General features: G+C 52.1%; 5 protein-coding genes across 5 annotated transcripts; 2 read left to right on the top strand and 3 right to left on the bottom strand.

Moving 5' to 3' along the window:
• Positions 1 to 3,581: 3,581 nt before the first annotated feature.
• Positions 3,582 to 4,490, top strand: Z520_07923 (uncharacterized protein; the record flags this gene model as incomplete). The annotated part of the gene is made up of 1 exon (XM_016778420.1): positions 3,582 to 4,490. One exon carries the CDS (start codon positions 3,582 to 3,584, stop codon positions 4,488 to 4,490), a length of 909 nt encoding a protein of 302 aa, XP_016630268.1.
• A 1,507-nt stretch (positions 4,491 to 5,997) lies between these two features.
• On the bottom strand, positions 5,998 to 7,426 carry Z520_07922 (uncharacterized protein; the record flags this gene model as incomplete). Its single annotated transcript, XM_016778419.1, has 3 exons — positions 5,998 to 6,522; positions 6,610 to 6,833; positions 6,937 to 7,426. 3 exons carry the CDS (start codon positions 7,424 to 7,426, stop codon positions 5,998 to 6,000), a joined length of 1,239 nt encoding a protein of 412 aa, XP_016630267.1.
• A 905-nt stretch (positions 7,427 to 8,331) lies between these two features.
• On the bottom strand, positions 8,332 to 9,709 carry Z520_07921 (uncharacterized protein; the record flags this gene model as incomplete). Its single annotated transcript, XM_016778418.1, has 2 exons — positions 8,332 to 8,360; positions 8,386 to 9,709. The coding sequence occupies 2 exons, from the start codon at positions 9,707 to 9,709 to the stop codon at positions 8,332 to 8,334; spliced, it is 1,353 nt and encodes a 450-aa protein (XP_016630266.1).
• Positions 9,710 to 9,994: 285 nt separating this feature from the next.
• Positions 9,995 to 13,404, bottom strand: Z520_07920 (uncharacterized protein; the record flags this gene model as incomplete). Its single annotated transcript, XM_016778417.1, has 6 exons — positions 9,995 to 10,367; positions 10,431 to 10,809; positions 10,861 to 10,945; positions 11,933 to 12,941; positions 13,104 to 13,195; positions 13,246 to 13,404. 6 exons carry the CDS (start codon positions 13,402 to 13,404, stop codon positions 9,995 to 9,997), a joined length of 2,097 nt encoding a protein of 698 aa, XP_016630265.1.
• Positions 13,405 to 16,410: 3,006 nt separating this feature from the next.
• Positions 16,411 to 17,307, top strand: Z520_07919 (uncharacterized protein; the record flags this gene model as incomplete). The annotated part of the gene is made up of 1 exon (XM_016778416.1): positions 16,411 to 17,307. The coding sequence occupies one exon, from the start codon at positions 16,411 to 16,413 to the stop codon at positions 17,305 to 17,307; it is 897 nt and encodes a 298-aa protein (XP_016630264.1).
• Positions 17,308 to 19,816: the final 2,509 nt, after the last annotated feature.

Raw genomic sequence — 19,816 nt, 5'->3', positions numbered from 1 at the left:
GCTCACTTTTCATCCTTCCAAAAAGGACCTCTGCGGCAGTTTCACAGCCCTGATTCGGTCTCCGTACGCAGCCGTTGAAGTGAGTCGATGACTGAACTATCTGTGCCAGAGACACGAGCTCCAAGCCTGGATTGCGCCAAAGCGAGATCAGCCGTGTTAAGCAGGAGAATTGCCTTTTAAAAGTTTTATTTGGTTCTCTGCAGATCCATTTCTCAGCTCGCTCATCGACCGCCATGGCAGGGATCGAGCTCAACCAGATTGAATGACTACGAAGGGAGACGGTATCTTTCGCGATGTTACACTGGCCGTACAATATTCAGACACAGTATCAAAGATCATAACGAGGAGATCTTTCGTGTCCCGCTTATAGCAACTCTCATATTTGCACCTGAAAGGCCTCGTTGTCTGCTGCAAGTGGTTCCTCAAAGTCTCGATTCCCAGCACTTGGTCCTCGCTTCCACTCTTTCTAGGTCAGTGGCTATTCGGGTCTGCGAGCATCATCTTGGTTTGTCGTCTGTTGTAGCAACCTGCAGCCGGATCTTTGCAGTTCCGCAATCATGACTGGGTCGGGGCTGAATGCTGATGTCTCTGAGCGCATCCTCTGAGACAGTCGACTGCAACATGGACAACCCCACAGCCAAGCTGATGTGGCAGCAGTTGTTCGCACTAGTTAGCTGTCTACTAGCTCTGGATGAATGCCATTACAACGACACGGGGCATTTCCAGGGCGGCAAGACTCCGACAGTCCTGCTCGTATTCCCAGGAGCCAGCGAGTTCGATGAGGGCCAGACAATTCAAGAAAGACTGTTAAAGATGGAGACGAGTTCCAGGGCGGTGGTCGCGAGGCTGTAGGCTCCGCTGATGCCCTTGTCATCTCGCAACAATCGTTTGTACTTCGTTCGCCGGTGAGTAGGCCCAGAGGCCCAACGTCAGAAAGCGCCGCGCCCTACAGTCGTAACTTGAATCGACGGGGCCGCCGAGGGTAAGTCCCAAGGCCCTACCAATGAAACGGTAGACGTAAAGAAAGGAGCCAGAAAACATGTCGGTCGCATCTGTGTCATTGACTCATTGGTTGAACATGAGGGAAATACTTCAAAGTTATTTTTTTGTTGGTACTCCATCGCCTGAGTGTGGAATGTTTTTCGGGACTGATGAAGCTGAAAGGGTTTCAAGAAAGGGAAAACCACCTATAGTCCGAGGCCGAGGATGGTGTCGACTTTGTTGAACAAAGCAGACAATGACAGAAGAATCAGAGACGGGTGAGTGATTGGACAGCAAGATACTCACCCAGTCAAGATGCATTCGGTCTGCCATACAGCACTTCCATTGGTCGCTCGCTGCAAGGTCACTTGCACTGGAGGCACTGGGAACTGACAAAATGCCCTCTGAGCTTGGGTGGCGAATGTAGCGAAACAATGAGTGGCTGAGTTACAGAGTACGGGTCTTGGTCTACACAGAAAGCTGAGGGATAGGGTGGAAAGACAAACAATATTGCTAAACGCGTGGGTGGACATACATCACTTCATTTTCAGTTCGAGATGCAGCAGCTCCCGGCTGCCATGTTCCATCGTTTTTCCAACTTGGTAGGCTCGCGCCCTCCTTGCGGGCACACGACACAAGAGTCCATGCACGGTCGACACGCCCTCACCGACATTCAGTGCTCTCGATGAACCAGAGGGGCTTGGTGTTTTGCTCTCCCACGAACATGAGTTCGAGAGAATTGCAACGCATGGCACTCATCTGACTTGAGGTTTCTTCTGATTCTGCAGCTAGGCTCATATTTCCTCATTTCCACCCAACCAGCCAATTTCTCGAGCAAAACTGATGGCTAGATGGCCAGAAGAGAGCCGACTTAGTAACGAACCTTGCCGTTGCATCCGCGGGCTCTTCCTCCTGGTCGAGCAATGCATGCCCAGCTGCGTGCCTAACCGTCCCGGTGCAGGGCCCAAAGCTCAAGAGGAGGCCTTTGACTGAGTGGTCAAAGGCCTTTTCTGGACCACGCGAGAGGGCGAGAAGCAGAGGAAAAAGGAGGTGCTGGGCAGCGGACGAAGCCTTTGAAACCAATGGTCGTGCCGCTTCACCTCCACCTACCTTCTTCCCTCAGTCCATCGGAATCCGCAGTCATGAGTCGATGCCGATGAGTCCCCCACGCCGAGATCCCCTTCATCCAACGATCTTCTCCTGACGTGCGGCAGAAATATCACAAATTCAGACTGCCCGAGGAAATTCTCGAACCACCAGTGGCTAGAATTAAAGTCACGGTCAGCATTTTTGCTCATTTCTTCCCACGCCAATGGCTCCGTGCAACGTGGAAGTACAGACTGCGAATGATGACTGCGACGGCGCAGGGCATGGTGCCAGATTACTGTGAAGGACTCTTGCAACTGGGCTTCCCCGTCTGCAGATTCTCCCAATTCGCAGCCCCAAGATCAGCATACCGCCCAATGTCAGCTACAGTTCCCGGTGGGGCGCAGGCCAGAAAGCAATGAGACCTGCAGTCTGGCAAAATGGATCAACGAGGCAAAAAGACGGCTTTTGACCTACTTGCTAGGACGGCCACCGCAAGGAGAGGCTGGACAGCCGACTGAGGCAATTGGGGCGGGCGCCACCGAGATGAAACCACCTGTGACAGAGCGAGGAACCGTCGCATCAGCCAGTCAGGGGCGGCCTGTAGCCGACCATCTCGCACACTGGCCAGCTGCCCCTGCTTTCTCGGGCGTTGAGGTCCGCAGTCCCGTTCCACAAGCGTGCCTGCATTGGCCCAAGCACCAATCCAAATATGCCGAAGATGGGCTCCTACTCAGCACCGTCTCATGCACCTCGACCGCCCGCTTGAGCCCGGCTTCCTAGCTACAACATCGTTCGAGCCATGCGTTTTCTTCGCATACGTCGTCCTTCGCAGTCCGAATATGAGGCGAGATGGAGAGGGATTCTGCATCATGCAGCTGGCCCGATGTCCTCCCTGTGAAAGGCAAGCTAGTCCGCCTCTTCAAGCCTTGACTCTCCCTCGTTTTTCGCGCAATTCTGGCATGAGGATATCACCACCCTACCATCACAAGCCTTTTCTTTGCCCATCACATTCCCATCACTTCAACCCGCGGTTACCAGCAACTTTGCAAAGCTCTTGAATTCATTCTCTGTCTCTTATCAAGACTATTTCTTCTTCTTATGCACGTTTCCTTTCTCCGACGTGAGACAGGATCTGTCATCCATGAAGTGCAACAGCGAGAATAACAAAACCGACGGGGTCTCGAAAGTATCTCGACGTCACGCCTAGCATCGATTGAGACGTGCTTGTGTGACCTCTGTGCTTCTTTTGAGTCCCGCAATTGCAGTGTACATTGAGTGTGCACTTGTTCTAGACGTTGACGGCAGACGCCTCACCGCTTCATTCGTACCTGAGCCCTTTTCTCTGTGCCTGATTTTGTGAAGCAATACTCTTTCACCACCTCTGTGAATTGGGCAATCGGTGCATAAAGATTTCACTTGCTCCACGCCACGCAACACAGAGGCGAATATCACTCGGTTATTCAAAGAGCACATCTTCGCCTCAAAATACGCTTTTCGGTCACCTTCAAGCCATGTGTGTGCGTACGAAAACCTCGTACGGATGCGGATGCGAATACAAGACTACCGCCGAGTGCCACTCTTCCCGCTGTCCAGGTCTCGAAAGATATCATTATCCTAGAGGTGGTGACTGCCGTGCCTGCAAAGAAGCGGGCAGCGCAGTCACACGAGGACGAGATGGCAAGGGCAGATATGGGCGAGAAATCAGCAGGCGAAGACACTCGAGGGAAGATGATGAAGCCTCCGTTGATGAAATACCAGGCACGGCTGATGTTGGTGATGGAATCAGTCCGTGGGCGCCTCCATCGCGAGAAAAGGAATGGAGCAGCCATTCCAGGAAGAAGGCAGATGATGCCTGGTTGCAGGAGCACGCAGAGCGAAACATAGACCTTCAGAGTATCCGCGACTCTCTGCCGGACTATCGCCCGTCTGAGCGAGGCTCCCCTGTGGCCCCTTCTTCCCCTCGACGGCATGCCCGCATCTACTTGGTCGATGACGATCTGCACTACGATCGTGGGGACAGCTATGAGAGACGTCATCGGCGCGAGGAATCGGGCAAGAGTCTTCCTGTCGAGATACGCAGTAGGAACATCTACCGTCGGCGAAGACAAGACAGCCAAGACAGTTTTGAAAGCATGCGCAGTTCACGGTCATCGGCCCGAAAGCATACCCCTGCGCCCACCACATACACGGCATACGAGTACAATGATGTCCACGATTCGGGATATGGCTCATATGGCTCTCGAGCGTCCAATGGATATCGAGGAGCAAAGACTGAGCCCTATGCCTATCCACCATCACCGCCACCGCGAGTCGTGAGCATCAAATCACCCTCACCTCATCCCTATGCTCCCTACGAAGTCAGCCCCATTAATATTGTCACGCGCGCCCCAACATATGGGTACAGCCCCCCGAGGTACTGATTTGGCAGGAACAAATATTTTTGTTCTTTGCAGCAATACATTTCCCAGGCGTTTTGAGCCCAAGGCAAGGCTGCACAAGGCACGACATGGTCTCTGCAAACTTGTTCCAGTCAAGATATACACAAATTTCAGCAATGCAAAGATGCTAACCAGCGAGTATCTGTGATATCCTGGAGAGTTGATGATCGATTAGCGTTTACGTGCCGAAGGCGTCCAGGTTGTCATTGGACAAGGTGAGATACGGGTGTCTCTGATGTATGATTGTTACAATGTGGTTTAAACGATATCAATGAAGCGAATGAGTGCACGATGGCGGACGACTCGTACTCTTATCAGGGTGTTTGAGCTAACGATAAAGGACACGGCGTCTGAGAGAAGACTCCATGGAAGGGGCAGGCAAGAGGAGGAGCTTTGGAGGCTATAGTCGAGTACTTCTATTTAGTTCGGGAGAGGTACTTTGTGACTTGTATCTATTATACTTCCTGAACCATGGTGTTGAGGTCTTTTGGTCCACCTAGGTATTGAGCAGGCTCCTCGCTGCTCAATCTGATGAACACCACGCTTCTCACCGTCGTCGACGTGCTCCTGTGTCTTGCCACATTGGAGCTGTTGTTTCCAAACTCGAAGGGTGATTTCCATTCTATTCTTGCGGGAGTTGATTTTCCGTCCGCCTTGATCTTGGAAGCCCGACGATGGATTTTCCTCAAGCCTTGGGAAAATAGCGTACCTGTGTCGGCATAGGGCGCCTGTGAGGGGCAGAATGCGTAAACCACGCCTCGAAACCATTGTTGTAGCGAGCGTTGCGACGGTGCCCGACGTTGCACCTGGCTGTGGCGAACCTCTTTGGGTCCTGTTCCTCCTAGACTCGGGCTGCCCAACTGGCAACTGTTAGCAGCTGGAAAGTGTACTCAGTAGTGTCTCCGGCTGAGCTGAGCTGAACCATCCATGAGCGAGGTAGGTCTCAAGATGAGGAGGCTGTGCATTTCCCCCTCGCATCGCCAGCCATGCCTTCGGCAGGCTAGAATACGGGTCTCACTCGGTGGTTCGCATCTCGCATTTGTTTCCCTGATGGAGCAAGGAATAATAGTGTGATTACTGCAATTACCTGGTTATCTACACACCCCCTAGCATTTGATGCGTGTTCGACATCTGCTCAAGATCAAGCCCTTCATCCCATAATTATCTGTCTCTGCATTATTATCTGTTGACTCGCCAAGTTCGAAATGTAGCATAAGGAACTACCTAGGTACCCAGGTACTTTCTGACCCGTCCAGCTTGGATTCGACGACACCGCTTGCGCCTTTCCATCAACGTATTCTGACCGCCTCTCTCAGGAACCCAAGTCCCCAGCTGTGCAGTCGCTGTCAGATTCAACGTCTCCCGAGAACTCTGCATACTGCTCACACACACAGGACAAAGCATGAAGCAAGTGGAAACCGACTTGCTCACCGCAGTTACTCAACCATCCTTCATCCACATTCTTGATGGCATGTGCTGAGTTGGAGGCTTAGCAGAATTCTTTCTCCGACACGATGGCTTTCTCGTTCTCATGCTCGCTCCCCCTCAATGTGCTCGAGTCGCCTACGCTCTCACTGTCCTTTTCTTTCGGCGTGGTCTGCTTCTTCATGGCGGCCTTGAGCTTTGCACAGTTCCAACCCCCTGTCTTCTCAAACTTTGCCATTCTGTCCTTGGTCTCCTTCTCGAATTTGGCGGCCCAATCGATTTTCTTCATCTGGCCATCATTCTGCACGACAACGTCGCCCGAAGGCACCCACTCCGAGGACTTCCCCATGGAAGTGATATCGCCGAGTTTGGCGACACCGTGACCTACATTTTTGAGAGCGAGGCCAATCCCTGAGATGGCGAAGCCCGCGGTTCGGAATGGGAATTTGGCAAGGCGGAGGTGGCGAGATTCCTTGACTTGGACCATCGGCATGCGGGGCAGGGCCTTGACGTCTCCCGGCTTGAGGGCAAGGACCCAGTCCCAAGTGTACTGCGAAGTGTCGCCGCGGTATTGGAAGTAGAAGTTGCCCTGTACCCGCACTTATTAGCACCAGCGGATTGTGTAGACCAAGGGAGACCGCTGGCGACAGGTCAGAGGGGGTTAGATTGAACGTACCATGCCAGACTTATCAGCCACAGTCCACTGCAAGCGCTGAGTATCCGGGACGACGACGGGCTTCGTGACGATGACAACCACGAACTGGATCTTGGCATTTTTTGGATGGCTCTTGGTCTCAGCAATCGGGCTGTATTTGTAGTCTGCGAAATCTTCCCTGTCGACTGCCAGGAGTTTGGCGCTCGGGATGAGGTGAACATGCTCGGTTGGGGACAAAACGGTGACTACAGCGTCGCAGAGAAGGTAAGTTCAGAGCCAATAAATGTAGATAGGTGACTTGAGAGCGGAGGCGGGAAGAGGAAGAGGAAGCAGCAGGGAGGACTATACATAGCCATTGATAGATGTTTTGTGCGACTTCCTTGACTGTCAAGTTCGTAATACCCAACTCGAGATGATTTGGTCCCCATTTCGCTCGCTCCTTCTCCTGTGTACCATGCTGAAGATACAGATTCACGCTGGCGAAGTTGCGTCCGCCCTTGATGGCCAGCTCCCGGAACTTCTTAACGGTCTCAAGCTTGTCAGTGGTCTTGGAGTCTGCAAGATGTTCTGTGATGAGGTACACGTTCTGGCTGGCGCTGAATGTGTCGTCTTTGAGCATATCAAGACAGACTGCTAGCTGCTCAGTTTCCGACTCTTGGGGCGCGAGGGGGTTGCTGTTGTTTCTGGCGTGGCGGGAGAGGATACAGTCGCCAATCATGTCTTTGAGACTGTTGGCGTGGGGAGTGTTGGTTGTCGGATCATTGATATAGATCCATGGATGCCTGGACAGGGGCGGAGGAGTGGTGAAGCCCAAGAATCTGGTTGATTTCTTGCCCATCTTGTTCGAGGTGTTCATGGGTCGAAAAGTGATGGAGGGGTAGGGAGGACTGGTTCACAGGTGGACAGTGTGGGATAGATATGGATGGTTGCTAGCAATGAGGTAGGATATCGACAGAATCGAGATGTGCTGTTGCAGGTGAGGAAAGCTTGACAAACCTGTCACTGCCTGATGATCAATCCCTTCACACGACAACAAAGGAAGAAGTCAAGGTTGAAGGTGAAGTAGTCACCAAGGAAGGGAGCATTCAAGTTGGACACTCACAAACTCAAGGAGGGGTAGGTACCTGGGTACCTACTAGGTAGGTCGGTAGCCTGGTCGGTAGTAGGTCGCAGTGCGTGGGACACTGGCCGTGGGTGCGTGACTGACATTGGGAGGAAACCAGGCAAGGCTGAAAGTGACATCCCACCATCCGTCACTCATCTGTCCATCATTGGATTCATTGCCCGGAAGACACAAAGGCTAGAGCTGCAGCTGCACTGCGATACTAGCACATTTGAAACATGCCAAAGTTAAGGCTACGCGCATCACCACATCCTTGTATCACCGCCTTGTCAGGCAGACTTCAGAGTCTCGTCTCCATGAGGCATCCGCAAGTGTCCAAGCTTTCCCCGCCGGCCTCTTCTATTCTCTTGTCCTTGTGATGATCCAGAACGCCCTGCTGCATTGGCCGGAGTTGGGTCCGTCCTTTGGGCCAATGATGACAGAGCTCCAAGTATTGAGCCTGTGTCCAAAAAGAGCTCTGAGAGAATTCAAGATTTGGCGGGAAACCGGTGTGGAGAGGCAGCCCAAGGGCCAACCAACTTCTGCCTGGCTGCGGCCTTTGTTGCTGCTGTTTGATTCGCCCATTGGCCAACCACACAGTGGCATATTCGTGGCCATGCAGATGCCACGGCAGCTCCCCTTCAGACGCCCAGCTTGGGAACAAAGCAGGCTTTCCCACCTTACGAGGTACACACAGCCGATACGATAAGCAGACGAGCTACCGTCCATTGCGTGCCTCTCAGTCAATGGTATTGGGCGGAGCGCTCCCGATGTGCCCATCCGCTTCCTCATTTCTTCTCCCGCTGCGACAGTACTGGGCACCTTGATACCACAGCAATCGCCCCAGTAATCAGGCTCGTGTCCGTATTCCTTGACATGCTGCATTCGCTCGGCCTGGGCCCGTAGTGTCTCTTCGTCTAGTTGGCCCATGTCCTCAGTGCCCGGTATCAGGCCTCCAAACAGAAAGTGCTGCATGATGGGCAACTTGCCCAGGACTTCCTTGACAAACATCTTCCTCATGCCGTCTTCCACCTTTTGCCAGCTCTTTGCGCCCGAGATATCGTCTAGCATGGGGCTGTGCCAACGCAGTCCCTTGACAGTCTTGACACTATCCACCCATCGGACTTGGTTGAGGTACATGTAATCGTTGCCCTCCTCGTCCAGAACAACATTGTTATGGATCGACCTGGGCGTGATATAGGGGTGCCCGATGAGCTGGCTCGCCCCAAACAAAAAGGGCAAGAACTGGTAGTCATCGAGGCCCCAAACTCCATGGCTCCCTGCAGGTTCCAAGTAATATGTGCTCTGGATCTTCCGCATGAGGTTGAGGTATCGGACGAAGGTGTGCATGACGATCGCGGGAAAGTCTTCTCGTTGGATCTGTTTCAGTTGATAGAGACACAGCAACCACATCATGAAATTCAGCTCGTGGCCAGATCCATAATCAAGTCGCTCCTCAGACCCAAATGAATTTATCAAATAGACAGAGATCTCTTTAACGGCATTCTCATCGTGCAGTCCCAGTACCTCCTTGTGTATTCTATCCACATCTCTTACAATGGCTTTGTGGAAGCTGCGGAAGACCGGATTGCCAAATCTCGATCCCGTGTCGAGAGGAGGATATTGTTTTAACAGTCCCTCCAAGATGTCGAGGACGGCATCAAGTTTCTTAATAGTGGTAGACAAATGCTCAGTGTCCAGCGAGGAAATTCGACGGCCGCAAACGCAGTCAGCCAGTGTAAAGATCCATGCTCGTATCAGCACGTAGGTTGGCGAGGCTAGGAACTTCTCATGGTCGCCCGGTGACAGGATTCGCTTGACTGGCGTGGTGAAATGCACAGATTCGATCGACGGAGGAGGTGGCAATGTAGGCGTCGGAGGAGCAGGGTCTGATGGGCCAGACTGCTGAGAAGACTTTCTTCGAGAGCCAGGAATCAACTTTGGAATTGTATAAGACGCCTTCCCATTCCGGCCGTCAGCATCGGCATTGGTATGCTTGCTGGATTCTTCGGACGACATGCTGCTCAGGCTCGTTGTAGAAGAGTGACATTTAAATCTGTATCTCTGAAGTTTCTCTGATGATGTGTTTTCGCTGGTGGCGTGAAAGCTGGAAGCTGACCCCGTACCTGGTTGGTTGCCCCGCGCAGCTGCTATAGCTCATAGCTCACAGCGGTTTGGATCCCTTCCCCCGGGACTGCTCATCTAAGACTTTTTGTGTATACGTCTAGGCAGTTCCAACCACTTTCATACAGTATTTGCATCTGCATGGCATGTCTTCATTCATGAGATCTACATGTAAATTATCTAGCCTTGCGACCGCGACCGCCGATTTCCTGCAAGTGGCAGAAAACAGTCGACATGAGCCTTTGGGCTTGACCTCCACCGGACGTGAGAGTCTTGCGCGAGCTGGTTCTGAGCTGACCGTTTCCAGCATCGATCCTTCAGCTGTATCACCTCAAACCCCAGTTCAGCCCATCTCTCATCCCCAGGAGGCAATTCATATGCTGAGGTGTCTGCTGCCGACGGCCCTGCCAGATCGCGGAGAAATCCATAATACTGACTCCAATCGCCTTTGATCTCACGGAAGCTGATCCCTGGGCCTTTATAATGCAGTCTTCCTGTTTCCCAGAGGTCTTGCTCATGAGGAGGCAATTGTTTGGCCTCGCGCCCGGCAAAACTGCGAGTCACTGCAACAGCCTGGTATCATACACGCGAAAACTGATGCCAGCTTTGAGCTGACCAGTAATGGTAAGGCACGGATCGCCGATTTTGAACAAATCTTGGTAAAATCCTGCTAGGCGATTGTTGAGCGTCACCTGGGTCTGGCGGCAGGAACGGGTATGACAGCCTGTAACCTGTGGCAGAAACCACTTTCTCAATGCCCGAAACTCGGGTGCCGTCATCGAACTCGACGGCGGTGCCGGCAGGTGTCGACCTGATTTCCCTCAGCGTCGGCTTGGTCACCACGTTGGGCAACTCAAACGCAGGCTTGAAGGACTCATTGCTACCGAGCTTCGCAAGATACAACGGCTCACGGACTGTGCCCTGAATGCCGGAGACAATGTCGACAGCGAAGACATTTCCTCCGACAACAATCACCTGCTTTCCCACATAACCGTCTGGCGTCCAATATGCTTTCGAATGCTCGAATGCTTCAGGTCATGCCGCACATGCGTCCCTCAACCCAAGGATCTGCGAAACAGCGGGGATGATATTATGCCCTGGCGCCACAACAACGCCATCAAACTTCTCTTGCTACCAATATTCGTGGGGCTGACCATGCGAGAGGTGATCAAATCGTCGTAGCGTCAAGGCCCATTGCCCTTCCACTTTGTTAACCCTTCCAACGCTGGTGTTGAATAAGACAAGGTGATAGTAATCCCGAAACACGTCTTACAGACAGCCGGCAACCGTCCTGAAAGGCCGAGCGGGATTGTCACAACCATGCCGTTCAATAGAGATGGTTGAGTTCAACTGGGGCAGTGGAGTATGGGTAAAAGGACATGACTTTGGCAACGACGTTACTGTCGAGGCCGTCATATACTGCCCTCCGAGCGCTGGTGTCTTCGGAAGACAACGGGGCTTGATGCGGGAATCGTGAAGGGATGGACCGCTTCAATTGGCCATGCAGACCTGTCGAAAAGGGATCTGGAACATGGTCATAGCTCCAAGTGCCGCCAGCGCCGCGGTCTCGCCGTTCAAAAAGTCGAATGTTTTCAAAGATGTTCTCGTCGGACAAGGCTTTGACCGCAGAAATCCCCGAAGGCCCAGTGCCGATCACAACTACCGTCCTATGTATGGCAGACATTCACTGACCAGTCGAGCGGCGCTAGAGGACGAGTATAGCGCAAGCAACTCCCTAAAGAATGGCTTACTGACTGACTTGAGCGCTTCAAATTGCGCTAGCTATGCGATTAAGTCGTTCAGGAGTATAGAACGAATCATAACTCTTTTTCACACCCGACTTATCGCAGGCAAGGAGGAAATCTCAACACATGTTGAATGTCGTGATTCTGGACATGGATGAGGTGTGCGTCCGCTGTCAACTCTCGGTTCAATATTCGAAGAAGATTAGCTTTCATTCTGGGTAGGGAAGCTGAAGCAACCTAGGGATATTGGCGAGGTTCATACGGATGATACGAAGAAGAAGCAAGCTCGGAAGGGTAGAAACAAGGACTTCGATTTAGAAGGTTTGTGGCTCTATGTGTAATTTTCGTATTTCTACAGTCTGCTTTCCCTCACAGCTGTGTCATCATGCCCTGCGTGAGCTGCAACCACTCCAGCAAACGCTCTTTGGACATCGTGTTCGCTTAGCCAGGTAGTGCTGGCGCGATTGAGCATCTTTCGCCGCAGCTCCTCATCTGTCTGTGGTGGTGTTTCCTTCATGCTGGAGTGGACGTTACGCAAGAGTCTGTCCGTGTGTGGCCGCCTCGTCTCTTCATATAAATCCAAAGCTGTCCGTAGTTGCAACCCAGTGGGCTTCGAGCCTTGCGATTCAGGAATGGTATGCCTCAGCGACAGATAGAGCGCATAAGCATCATCTAGTGCAAGTGAGCCTCCTGTCGCATGGGCTCCACCGTGGGCGTGTGCCGCGTCGCCAACGAGTGTAGCGCGGGAGCCGAACACCCAGGTCGTTATCGCCTGGCCTGCATAGTTGGGAAAACGTCGGACGGTTGGCGTTGCTTCGGTGAGAGCGCGAACAACAGGATTCCAGTACCGGTAGAGCTCGCGAAACAGTTCGACAGAACCCACGTCATTCCAACTTCCGATGTCGCTGTCATAGCCCTGAGGGAGGTTGGCTGGATTGTACATGCCAACAACGGTGAATTGGTTCCGTCCCAGCCTCGAGGCGAAGAAGTTGCGATCTTGGCCCCACCAATGAGTCGAGTCTATAGGGAGATCCGGGATATGTTCAACCAAAGACATATCAAACGTTGCTCGTAGAGCAGTCCGGTTCGTGTAGCTCAGTTGGAAATGGGGGACAAAGACCTTTCGGACCTTGGAGTTGATGCCGTCAGCTCCGATCAACAGATCTCCCACAGCCATTGTGCCATCCTGGAACTCCACCCTCACGGTGAGGTCCTCGACCTTGGCTCCGATAACTTTCTTGTCTAGATGAATCGATTCTCTTGGAACATGCTGCAGTAGAGCCTGGTGGAGATGGGCTCGATGAAATCTCGCAGTCTGATGGCGTAGATCGGATACGTCTTCGAAATGGTCCACACTGACAACCTCATTCGTTTTCCAATGCCTGCGCTTTGATTCAGCAACGATTGCCACCAAGAGAAAATTAATGCAGGGGACATGAAATGGAAAGGGATTTGGTTTTCTCCTTGGCGCTGGTCTCATCGTCCTCTGAATACTTCAATCACAACTCACCAACGACAACGACACACCGCGATATTCGACTAACCTGTAAATCATTGGTATCCCAGCTGGACCCCGGAAGGCCACCTCGTCCTCGAGTGCATTGCTCACGCCCAGTCTTTCCAGTGTGCGCAGACCCTGTTACTGATCAGCAAGAATCTAGACAGTCACTTCCAAGAAACGACTACATTCGGACTGAGCGCGATACTTGCCCCGATTTCTGTCAATTCCGGAGAGCGTTCGTACAGCTCCACGTCGATATAAGAAAGCGATCTCAGGGCAATAGCCGTGGCAAGGCCGGCGATCCCCGCGCCAGCGATAATAACCTTAAGTCGACCGTCCTCCATGGCTCCTCGCTCGCAAGGAGAGATGTGAACAATACCCGAGGGCTGTTGTTCGAATTTCCAGCGTCAACTAACTTGTTCCTCAGTGTCGGAGATGTGCAAAGAGGCTTCGCTATGTCCCCAATGAGGTGCATTGTCGCGCATGTCCACGCCTGCGGATCACATCACGCAGCGTACCCGAGATAATGTATTACGCAAAAAGCACTTGTATCACGCAAAGTCATCGCTCCCTTTTGCTACTAGCTCACGAACCAATCTGCTAGCCCAGTGTCCTATAGCATACTCATGGACAATCTCCTATCACGTGGCATCGGCAGAGCATGCAGGGAGGTTGAACACAGAGCAACAAGCAGCAGTCCTCTTCCACAAGGTTAGCGATGGGCTCAATTGCGAATACTAAACAGTCCATCTTGATGCGCCCCATTATGTGGGCCTCGGGTAACTCTAGCCCTACCAGTTCAATACCTCTCTCGTACGGTGTGCTTTGGATCGAGGCCGGGAGCTTCGCACCATGGAAGTAATTCATGGGCAAATCCACCATCTGTCTCAATACCTCGCTGACGCTGATCCATGTAGTCATAACCGGGGGGATCGCTATCATCTCTGGGGTGGTGGTGTGGCTTGGCTTTCCGGACAACCCATTGCAAGCAAAGTTTCTCACCCTCGAAGAGGGCACAAGCCGTAATCCGAATCAAGGAAAATCATTCAGGAATTGAGCAGAAGTACTTCAAACGCTACCCATTCATCGAAGCCCTCAGGGACCAAATGACGTTGCTGTCCTTTTTCCATGCCTGGTCACAAGAAGTGGCAAACGGTATTACGAACCAGGACTCGCTCATCACCAATTCCTTTGGCTTCACAGTTCTTCAGACCACCCTTTCAAGCTGCGTTACTGGATTGGCGGCCCTAGTCTCACTTTTGACGGCAGCTGTGATTCTATAGAGACACATGTATGCAACAACAGCGCCGTTAATCAGGAAGAATGGACTTTCTGCTAACTGCACGTCAGAACTCCCGTGCCTGGGTATCCATGATTGCATATATTCTCGGGGTTTTTGCAAGAGCGCTATTGATAGGTGTATTGTCCCAAGAGCTTCACCTCCACTCCTAACACAATCACGCAAGGCTTGCCGTGATCGGATCGATGGGGCCTCATGGGGTATTTGGACTCGTTAAACAACAGGAATTCCCTACGCCGTTGTTATGGGTTTGGCTGCAAATGTGTCCGCCGGACACACGAAAACAACTACGGTGATCGCTCTGTTCATATTGGATACGGGCCGGGGAACCTTCTTTCACAGCAACTGTTCCAACCAAGATGGAAGGTATCAAGTGCTTGGACGGGCGTCTCAAGAACGCGAGTTGACGGCGATACAGCCGAGATATAATCCAACGTGGACTATTATCCTTGTCGTACGTATGGGTAGTGGTCTGGTGTACGTCAACTGATCGAGAACGACCAGGTCGCTGTCATCCTTCCGTTCTGCATTATCTTATACCTTCGGTACTATCTGGTCAAGGAGAACAAACGCCGAGACACTCTAGCAGCAACCGAAAGGGTCTCAAAACCTGGAGTCAGTGAGTCAGCACAGAGGAAGGCGTTATGGTGGCGCACTCGGTGGACAACAATCAGCTTGGACCTGACGGACCGTGAAAACCTTGCCTTGTGAGTTCAATTGCGCAAGCAATGGTTGGCCAGAGCAAACGTGGACAATTTGAAACAGTCGCTTTGTTCTCTAATGTGACCGTTCAAACGGTAACAATCCGAGAAAAGGGGCAGAAGCAAAGGAAGGATTGAAACTGAAAACTTTGGAGGAAATGAATATGTGTTAGGCACAAGCCTCGCTTCCTAGCCTTTGATTGGAAGACGGAATATCGCCCAACGGTTTGGCGGATAACCAGGTACCAGGCACTGTAGTAGGTAAGGGTAGACCTGCTAGGAGGTTCCTCAGAGTGACCGCCACATAGGAGACGTATGCATCCTATATCATGGAATTCAGATCTGTCAAAAGTACGCCGGTGGGCAACGAAAGGAGCAACCCATTCTTGCAGCTCTGGTATGTGGAACAATGTTGCTCAAGGTCATTCTCTTCATTCCTCTCTGTAGGAAACCAGCCACTGGTGATGCTGAACTGATTGTTAGATCGAGGTTGTTGGGAGTTGGAATCTTTTCTCCACTTGAATTAGAGATAGCCTTCTATTGGGCAAGGGGCTCCCTCTGGGGAATCCAGTAGCGGTGCGTGTAGATGTCTTCCTAGGGCTGGTGCGGCGTGCTTAGGTGCGCTTGCGTGCTTTTTCCCCACCAAAAGAGCATCTCCGAGTGGGCGACACTCTGCCCCGAGCCCGGAAAAGTGATCTCATCACCAATGTCGGTCACGCACTCTCACGGCTGGGTAGCACGCCATGCCAGCTATCAATGTGCAGAGCTCTCTGTCCTTAGAGTCTCGATCTCTGCATGGCGTTTTAAACTCCCTTCACCAAAGTAATGCCGTGCCTGCTTCCTCTATCACGCCATAGCTCGGATTCTTGCACAATACTTGCAGCTTACGCCATTTGCCCAACAGCCCCGAAGTATCCTGCTCCAGAGCCTTCACCGCTCACTTCCCACACTTGAATGATCGAAGCTCATTTGCTATCCTGAGCTTTGCTCGCAGCCTGTTCCTCAATTCTGGAACCGCATACCTTGAACCATTGGTCCTTGCTCCGGCACGAATCGATCTCTCTCTGCGCCCAGGAGCTATCAAGCCTTAGAATCGCTGGCCCACTAACCACAATCTTGATCCAGATTCTTTGACATGACACGATTCGGTTCCGGGCCCGCGGGTATCATCTGGTCTCCCACAAAGTTATGAAGCCATGGCATCGCACGATCACAAAAAAAATGGCAATCCAGAATCCCTCTCCACATCTTCAGATATAACTGCAGAGCCTGCAGCGCAATCGCGTCCTCCAAGGCGCCAATCTAGCATTCGATTTTCCGAGAGCACCAGGGTGCGTTCCCAACCCCCCATGTCGTCCTATCGTCGAAACCCCAGCGAGTCGGATGAGATCACTCCCATTCGAACGGCAGACGGACAGTCAGATCGGCGGTATAACACTACTGAAGAGGGGACCCCCCAAAGCACCCTCGGGTCCTCGACATTAGGCTCCTCGACCCTCGCAGGCTCCGGCCAGGAGGAGGAACAAGATGGTGGGCAGAAAGACTCCAAAGACTCCTGGACACGGCGATTGCTGAAGAAGATTCCCGAGAAATATGGTTCTGTGACACTGGAGAATAAGGGATCCGTGGCCCGGGACCATCTTGCTTTGGAGAGAACCTTCCTCGCCTGGCTGAGGACCAGCCTAGCCTTTGCGAGCATCGGCATCGCCATCACTCAGCTCTTTCGCCTCAACACGACAATTCAGAGCCGCAGCGAGTCACTCAGCACGCGACAGATAATACCCTTTTCACCACTTGTTGGACACTCGATGCCGGCCGAGCTGTTGCCATTTCTTCAACAGATCGCCGCGTCGGTTGCCTCAACGCCCTCAGCGACACCTACTCTAGGCCCTACGCTCCTCGATCAATTGCTCCTCCTTCCTCCGCGCGATATCAGCGACCCTGATGCCTCTAATGACTACTCGGGCGACACCAGCGTCGATGTCACTGCATTCAACAATGGTGCCGCCACGAAACTGCGCCATGTTGGAAAGCCGCTTGGAGCAACATTCATTGCCATCTCGATTGTCATCTTGTTCATCGGCTTCCACCGCTACTTCGAGGCTCAGCACTGGATCATACGCGGCAAATTCCCCGCAAGTCGGGGCAGCATTTTCGCCGTCTCATTTATCACAGGATCCCTCATCATCGCGAGTTTCGTCTTGGTGCTCGCTATATCATCGACCAGTTATGAGAAGAAAAAGTAATGTCATTGTCATGTCATGTACTATAAGGGCGGACAGCACCAACGATGCGACATCCCTGCTGTGGTGTTTACTTGGACTGGCGCAATGGGGAAGGGTTATTTGAGTACGAGAGCCGGAGTTAGAGTCTCGTTTCGGATTCATGGGTGGAACAATCTGATATTAATTCCTGGATTGGGAGTCATAGTCAGAGTGGCTCAACTTTATCCACTTCGTGCGGCTAAAAGGAGTTTTTTTTAAGGAGGCATTGCCTCGGTGAAAACGAAAAGGGATAGAGCGCGACATTGTTGGGGCGCAGCAACGGCAGTCTGCTTTGGTTCAACTCGTTCTGGCGTGTCCTTCAAACTGTGCAGGACGTATGTACGGACATCAAATGATGCACAGTGCTTGGTAATTTCCTTGACGGCGGTATTTGGCGGGCCGACGACCAAGGATGGGATACTTGAGTCTGGTGAGTAAGGAGTCTGTCGTGTTGTGACATAGTTCCGTGTCGGTCTACATTCACACAAGTGCCCCAAAACGTCGAACCTGTATTGCCTGTGCGATATACCTACTTAGGTAGGTAACAATTGACGCGCTCGAAAAGACTGTACGAGTTGCGAGGTATACAGCCAGGCATGGTGGAGATCGACCATCAGCCTGAGCCAGCCCAGAAGAAAGGCGCGCAAGACGCGAGAAAGCCCGTGTGGCTCGGAAGATTTCTCAGTTACCTAGTAGCTGCAAGTCATCTCGATCCAATCCCTTGCTTGGAGATCTTGGCTTTCTTTTGCGCCCCCTTGGGCCTTGGATTCCCAGCCACCATCTTTATTCCTTCTGGGTCTCGTGCTGGTCTGCTTGTGGGCAAAGGCGAACTTACCAGGATTATGAAAGGCTTAAGTGCTTGCATGCGCGTACAAGATTGCAGGAGCGTCCAAGTCGGAGAGGGTGAAACAAAGACAAGCAATATGGCGTCTGGAGACTTTGCAGAGGCGCTTGATAAGGTTGTGCCACTCTGCGGTTGTGGTTGGGTGATAATCGATAAGGGCTGACGCCGCCAAATCTTTGTTTAATTTAGCAAGCGTCGCCAATGGGCTTTCTCTGATCAGGTTTCGAGGCATGGTTGGACCATGTTGGTGCTGTTTGACCTCAAGAACCGGGGGCAGGCCGCCTTCCTCAGAGTACCACCTTTCTCCCGACTAGTTCCAGAAACAAACCATTTTACTATTGGCGAGAGCCACGATAAAACGGATGGTGGCTTGGACGAGTTTGCACTCGTATGAATAGACCGTTGTCGTCGGGAGTCGGGACGGGTTTGTTGCTTGTTCTATACGTTTGAAGGCTTGAACGAGGACTGCGACTGTTCAAGCCTGAAAAGTTACATGTAGGGATGCAGATCACCCTCCTAATTGAGAGGACCACGCACGCTCTTCGCAAGCTGCAACTTGTGTCCACTCCACTTCAATCATACTCGTACTCTGCAAAAAGATCCAGTGTGGATAAGGGAGGTTGCATTGTGTCCGCTGCCAGACTCGTGGTCAACCGCCATGTAGCCAACAATCACCTTGTGGCATCTTGGAGCAAACATCGATTGGTGGGTGCTCTTGATTTCGAGGGAGGTGGCCCTGTCGTTTGACTCTCACAAGGAATTGGCTTCCTGGCAGTAGGTAGCACACCTCTGCAATAGTAACCAAGTCTGACACACGGGGATATCCTATTGACAATCCAGCAAACATGAATGGGAACTTCTCGAGATCAGACTCTGTATGAGTGGGATGGATCAACAGACCTCCCTTGTCCATAGCCCCATCCTGCGGATCTCTTCATCCCAGCTTGAAGACGAATGATCAGGTACTGTTGCCACGCGGATGGGAGTTGGAGATGTATTGATACTGGCAAGAGAAATGATGCTCCGTCCTGGACTCAGCTACCCACGAGTAGGTGCACAGAATGGATCTTAGTCCTAACCAACAGTGTTGGTTTGTGGTTTCACCGTCCAGGATGGCCCCGTGTGTGAGCAGCCAATCTCTTTGGCTATTTGGTGCCTTCAAGTAAATCGCCTGAGCGGTTTGTGTAGGTAGAGATGTGGGCTGCAGCTTGCTGCACTCAACTATTCTCTTGTTGTGCGCGAGTGGGAAATTTGGGATCTGGTAACAAGCGGATAAAGTGCGTGCGTACTCGTAGAGGTTGCGTGGCCTCTATCTCGGACTTGCCTTGATTTAGGATGCGGAGGAGCTTAGCGAATGTCTCTGAGGAGCTGCTGAGCTTCCTGGTCCCTCCGCAATCAGCGCATTCCTTCCTTGTTACCAAGATACCTTAGGTACCTTATCACCACTTTCGCTTCATCAAGGTGTCCACGTTGAACAATCAGATCAAGCACCAACGGTTCGTAGGCGACTGTTGTTGGCCTCTGGACGGTCGTTGCTTTGTCCTCAAGTTCGTTTGTTTGAGCGAAGGCCCCAAACCAATGGCAGAAGGGCTGGGAGCTTGGATATGGGACAAAACAACTTTGGATTGCAAGCTAGCTTTGTTAGCG

Source organism: Fonsecaea multimorphosa (assembly GCF_000836435.1).
Source record: "Fonsecaea multimorphosa CBS 102226 unplaced genomic scaffold supercont1.17, whole genome shotgun sequence".
NCBI classification, from domain to species: domain Eukaryota; kingdom Fungi; phylum Ascomycota; class Eurotiomycetes; order Chaetothyriales; family Herpotrichiellaceae; genus Fonsecaea; species Fonsecaea multimorphosa.
This window is presented reverse-complemented; position numbering and strand designations above follow the sequence as displayed.